General features: G+C 46.3%; 1 protein-coding gene and 1 pseudogene across 1 annotated transcript; one reads left to right on the forward strand and one right to left on the reverse strand.

The window, feature by feature from the left end:
• Nucleotides 1-306: 306 nt before the first annotated feature.
• On the reverse strand, nucleotides 307-5,076 carry LOC147433472 (uncharacterized). Its single transcript, XM_086490148.1, has 2 exons — nucleotides 4,998-5,076; nucleotides 307-1,097 (listed from the first exon to the last, which is right to left on the reverse strand). The coding sequence occupies exon 2, from the start codon at nucleotides 1,075-1,077 to the stop codon at nucleotides 661-663; it is 417 nt and encodes a 138-aa protein (XP_086346274.1). The 5' UTR covers nucleotides 1,078-1,097; nucleotides 4,998-5,076; the 3' UTR covers nucleotides 307-660.
• LOC147433473 (secreted RxLR effector protein 161 pseudogene) lies at nucleotides 4,154-4,756 on the forward strand (annotated as a pseudogene).
• Nucleotides 5,077-5,965: the final 889 nt, after the last annotated feature.

Raw genomic sequence — 5,965 nt, forward strand, 5'->3', positions numbered from 1 at the left:
GACAATCGAGATAGTTGCACTATACAAGCAACTGAATGGAAGAAAGAAAATATGTCAAAAGATTACAAGGTGCTTTCTTCTGCAATCTCCCTCCCTATCTAACTTTACTTGCATGTAATCTCTCTCTCTCTCTCTCTCTCATCTCATAGGTCATTCTGGCCTTCTGAAGATGTTAATATAACATTTCATTTCATTTCTCTCTCTCTCTCTCTCTCTCTCTCTCTCTCTCTCTCTCTTTGACAAATGCATGCACATACTTATTAATTTTTGTGTCCCTCTTGAAACCTTTCATACCAACGTACAGTGTTATGGCGAAATCTTCATCTCAATCTGTCTATTTGTTGATGCAAGAGCACAAAGCATGGTGCTGATTTCTAGTGGGTATGGCCTCCAACCCAAGCGATTACAAATCTTGCTGTTGTGTATTAATGGCCAAGCTGAATGCATGTCCAGGCTACAAACAACCCCAGTGTTGGAACTTGAGAGCATAGGAGCACTAAATGAGGATACCAATGTATTCTGCACAAGATGGCTACAAACTAAGTTGCAAAAAAAAATTTAGTGGATATTTTTGTCAATGACACCAAATCTTTCTATGTAGGGGGTCACTGAATCATTTACGGCTAGGTTTTTTTTTTGTAAATGTCAGGGCAGCTAGTGTCATGTGTCCTTTGCCTGGGAAGGCTCGTCCTTGAGAGCTTCATCTTCATCAGCATCGTCATCATCATCATCCAATATCGCAGCTTCATAGGCAGCAGAAGAAGCATGCATGGACTCGGCCGATGCATCTGTGTACGCCTGCGAAGCATGTGCCGCGGCAAGGGTGAGGGCTTCAAGTAGCCTCTCTGCTTTCTCCGCAATGTCTCGAAGGCTTTCAAAAGAAGGTGTTCCCACCGCGTCCGCGGCTGCCAAGTATGCTGCGGCAGCCTCCTCCGCTGCCGTCGCAGCAAGAAGCTCCGCCTGTGCAGCTGCCTCCGCTGCAACGATGGACCTCGTCGCCGCCTCCGAGAAACTGTCCAGTAGCTGGTCCAAATCATGGCAGGTAGAGGGCACATGAATTGATGCCACTGCCGCCATATTGCTCTTGGTGTGTAGTTCTGCCATGTACATCACGTAGACATAATGTAACTGTGCCTGCTCTGCACAGTTGTGTGTGTGTGTGTGTGTGTGTGTGTGTGTGTGTGAGAGAGAGAGAGAGAGAGAGAGAGAGAGAGAGAGAGGTGGCACTTCGTGCGTTCTACTTATCACCATGAGGAGCTTGTCATCCAAATCACAACACTTAATAAACTTCCTGCTGCATCTCTTTCTGACAACAAGACACACCAAAGTTTCTTGATGAATGTCGTACAGTCATTGATGACGCCTTCTTGTCAGGCCTGCAATTGGATGAAGCCTTCAATCAATGTTGTTATTGGCAGCACTTCCTTCCTCATGGCATCCTTTCATTACAACTCAAGTATCAGTTGTAGGTCACTCCATTGAGACAGTTACCTCCCGCATCCTCCAAAAAGATGTTATGCAAAGCACTTCAGCCTCATCATCAGTACCACTCACTGCTACGTACCTGCAGCATCATCCCAGCTTCAAAAGAACACCTTTCCTGTTGCAAATTCATCCAACAATACCACTCCAACTAGAATTTGCAGGTACTGCAGACGCCATGGACATATCAACAGAGAATGTCGCACACAGCCGGGACCAGGCGGCACAATGGCCGCCCAAAAGCCCACGTCCAACAAGTCGACAACCCTGCTCTTACTGGCTTCAGGAGCAACATCTAGTCTCACGTGGCATTACCACATTGGGCATATCAATGCACCCACAATGCATCACATGGCAAAGATGCACCTGTGCCAAGGCCTTTCTCGGATTTTATCACCAATTCATATTTGTGAAGGCTGCACTTACCATAAACCCAACCCTTTCCCAGGTCCCATATAATGTCCACCCAGCTTAACCAATTGATTCACAGTGACTTGTGCAGTTCTACAGACTCAGACTTCCCCCACAGCTGCACTTACTTTCTCACGTTCATAATTTTCAGCAGGTATACTACAGTGTACTTCATTAAGCTAAAATCTCAGGTGTTTTCTTTCACTAAAGATTATTGCAGCCTCGCCTTTAATCAACGTGATCTGCCAGTACAAGAAATTGGCTCTGACAACGGAGGCAAATACATTTCAATTGAGCTTCAACAATTTTGCAAGAATGAAGGCATTCAGCAACAATTCACTGTCCCTTACTCTCCTCAGCAGAAGGGGGTCACTGAAAGAAGGAACCGAACCCTGGTTGAAGCTACTCAAGCTATGATGCTCACTGCTGGACTACAAAAAACGTACTGGGAAGAAGCAGTTTCTACTCCTTGTTATCTTCAAAATCGTACGCCTCACTCAATTGATCCTCAGCACACTCCCTACTTTCATTGGTTTAAGAGCCCCAATCTTCTTCAACGCCTTGGAGTGTCTGGTGCAGCATACCCAGTCAAAGCAGTGACCAACGGACAAATGCTTGATGCTACCAGCACCCAGATGGTGTTTGTTGGATATGGTGATCGCTTCAGAGTGACGGCTTAAAGGTTGTATTACCCTCAGCTGTGAAAGTTCCACTTTTCTCACTCCGTGTACTTCGATGAAGCCTCCTTGATAGGCCCCCAGAAAAGTGAGATGGCAGCTCCTTTTCACAGAGTTGGACCTTCAACAAATCCTATCTTTGAAGATCCACCTCTCCCCCAAGGTGAATGGGAGGAGACAGATCATGCAACCTCTTATTACCCTCCTGCATTGCAGCTTCCTGCTCCGCCTCTGCAACAACTTCCAGCCACCCCTAATCAAATCCTAACCCCTCGGCAGGCTCCTCCTTGATCCCTTGGGTGAAAATCCAACACCTTTGTTCCTTAGTCTCAATCCCCCCATACATACCACTTGGCACTGGTCCCATCCGCTAACCTTTTAGATTCAACCTCAAGTGAAAGCCCAACAGTGAGCACAGAGATAGCAAATAAAGGATCACACTCCCCTCAGGAGCATGATTGCCTACAAGCACCAACAAACCCTCCAAAAAGATGCCAAGCTGCTGCCACCAATCCAGCACCTCCTCCTCCTACCGTGAAATCCATTTACCAGCCTTCTCTGATGAGTCCACTAAAACACAAAGCAAAGCCTCCCAGATTTTTCTCTCTCAAGGAAATCTATGATAGAAGCAATCTCAAAACTACTACTTTCATCGGCATGAAGCACCTGCAGAAAAAATGCCTCAGCGAGATGTAAATATCTGGAGTTTCTCTTGACATCTCCACATCGCCAAGCACTTGAGTGGGTTGAACACTGCCCATGCTCTGGAAAAAGCCTCGGGTCACTGCCTTTATCTTCTGAACAGGTTGATGAAATAAACACGGATGAGGCTTTGTCTGGCCTTGAGGCTTCTCTATGGCGCTGAGCAATGGGTGAAGATTTACAATCCTTGATTGATAATAAGACTTGGGAGCTTGTACCTGCACCAGCTGATCGAATGCCAGTGACATGCAAATGGCTCTTGCGCAAGAGATATCATGCTGATGCTGTTACGAAGCTGGCTTCTCGCACGTTCCATGGTGAAACTTTTTCTCCTGTACTCTGCATTACCTCCTTGTGGGTCTTGGTTGCCATTGCAGCTCTACTCCGTCAAATGGATGTTCAAACAGCATTCTTGCATGGTGAACTTGATGAGGAAATTTACATGAAGCAACTGCCCAGCTACACCTCTGCTGATCAGCCACATTATGCTTGCCCGTTCTTAAAATCCCTGAGTCTATGGGCGAAACAATCTCCGCGCCAGTGGTAATGGCACTTCTTCAATGCATAAACACACTGGGGTATATCCACTTCAACTCTGAGCCCAACTTCTATAGCGGTCACACTCAGGAAGTGTTTCTCCTCCTTGCCATTATGTGGATGATTTGCAATTCCCAGGCAACACTTGATACTACAAAAGCTGAACTCAACTCTTTCTTCTCCATGTCCGATAAAGCCTAAAGGAGCTCTCCATTTTTTCATCAGCATCCAAGTGTTTCAAGATCCTTCACAGGTCCAAAAGTACAACATGGGCTAGCTGTAAAGGCATTGAAACTCCTCTCCCAGCTGATCTGAACCTCCTGAAAGCTGCCCCCGACAGTGATATGCAGACCTTCCCCTACATTCTGGGGGGTGTTCACTATCTGGTAACATGCACCTGATTTGACATTTGCTTGGCTGCCAACCTTCTCGCCCACTTCATGCAATCTCCCCAAGCTCTCCACATTCAATGTCCTAAGCGACCCCTAACGTACCTACAATACACCAAAGATTTTGGTGTCTACTGATCCCTTGCCCTCACCCTTCCTCATAGGCTATTCTGATGCAGATTGGGGGTGTGATCAAGCTACAATGCAATCAACATCAGGCTATGCATTCATCTTAGCGGGCGCTGTGATTGCATGGTAGAGCAAGGAACCAGATACAGTCACCCTGTCCTCGACAGAGACTGAATATGTTGCAGTGACAATTACGCTTAAAGATGGCATTTGGCTTAAGTACCTACCCTGTTCGTGGATCAATCTCTTCTTCTGCATCGTGATAACGTGTCTGCCATAACATTGGCAAACAACCTGAAGCATTCCCAAAAGACGAAGCTTATCACAATAATGCTCGAGTTCATCTGGGAACCGATGCAAGAAGGACCAATCAATCTATCCCACATCCGGATAGGTACAATTCCTCACCAAATCACTTCCAAAAGATAAACACTTTGAGAGCTGCCAAAAGCTTGTCTTAAAACCTCTGTAATGGGCATTACTTCTTGCCCTGTCTGCGAGTCCCTGTGTGTGTGGTGTTTCCTGTGTAAGTCACTACACGAGAGTGGCGCCAACCAGTCCCGCTGACGAGGCAAGAAAGTAGAGGGAGGGAGGGAGGGGGGGGGGGGGGGGGGGGGGGGGGGGGGGGGGGCGGGGGCGGGGGGGAGAGAGAGAGAGAGAGAGAATGCACCTAGTGGCGTTGCAGCGATGCCGATGCAGCGAGCAGACGAATAACGCTTCGGATGGGCATTGGACCTTGTTCAGACCCGAGGTCTGGGAAAACAAAAATTCAAATACTTGGAACACAAGAATTTATACTAAGGGGTGAATTGACTATATTTGAAGGTACACCAAATTTGTCTAAATTTTGTAGGTCTTCTCACCTTCTAGGTATTTGGTCTATAGAAGGCCATAGGGGGATGGTAGAGAAAAGGTGCAACTTGTGAGCCGTTGATACATAGCTTGCCGATGGCGGACACGTGGGTAGGTTGTCTAAAGTTTTTTGAGTTATGCAAGGTTGCAACAATTGTGACATAAAAGTATTGTGCAATTCTAAGGGTGCGGTTTGAGCAATAACACATGGAGCCGCATTCTCTCTCACTTATTCTGTAGGTTTCAAAGTTTCAAGAGCTCGAGGCACACTCCAATGAGAAGATGCCCATCGCTTTGAATTGAGGAGCGGCACTGAGAGAGTTTGTGTAGGTAGCCCCCAAATGTCAGCTTTACCTTGTCAATTTTGTAAGTTTCAGAAGGATCTTCTAGCGATGAAGCTTGCAACTTTGCAAATACCTCACAAATTTGATTTCGTAAACTCTCTCACACTCCCTCATACAAGCGTGCACGCTTATACACAGAGAGAGATCTCCTACCTAACAGAGAGTCTTTTTCTACTCCCTTTGCTTCCCAATGTGCACTAATGAATTTCAAGTTGCAACCAAAACGTTGAGATATATGTCGCTTTTTGTGGCGATATTGTCATGCCTTCACCACATGATAATAAGGCGGCACAAGATTGTGATGTATGGTAGTGTGAGGATTTTTGTGTCAGATATTTTTGGTCGCTCATGACATTACAAGACTTGAGGTTGCATGGCCTAGTAAGTTTTGACCATGCAGGGGTTTTGAACCCTTGCTCGTATTGGTTTGTGTAGCAGGATT

Source organism: Adiantum capillus-veneris, chromosome 19 (genome assembly GCF_014529385.1).
Source record: "Adiantum capillus-veneris isolate H3 chromosome 19, ASM1452938v2, whole genome shotgun sequence".
Lineage (NCBI taxonomy): Eukaryota > Viridiplantae > Streptophyta > Polypodiopsida > Polypodiales > Pteridaceae > Adiantum > Adiantum capillus-veneris.

Excerpts from the sequence above, each read along its gene's own strand:
- LOC147433472 (XM_086490148.1), bottom strand. The coding sequence starts at position 1,077 with ATGGCGGCAGTGGCATCAATTCATGTGCCCTCTACCTGCCATGATTTG.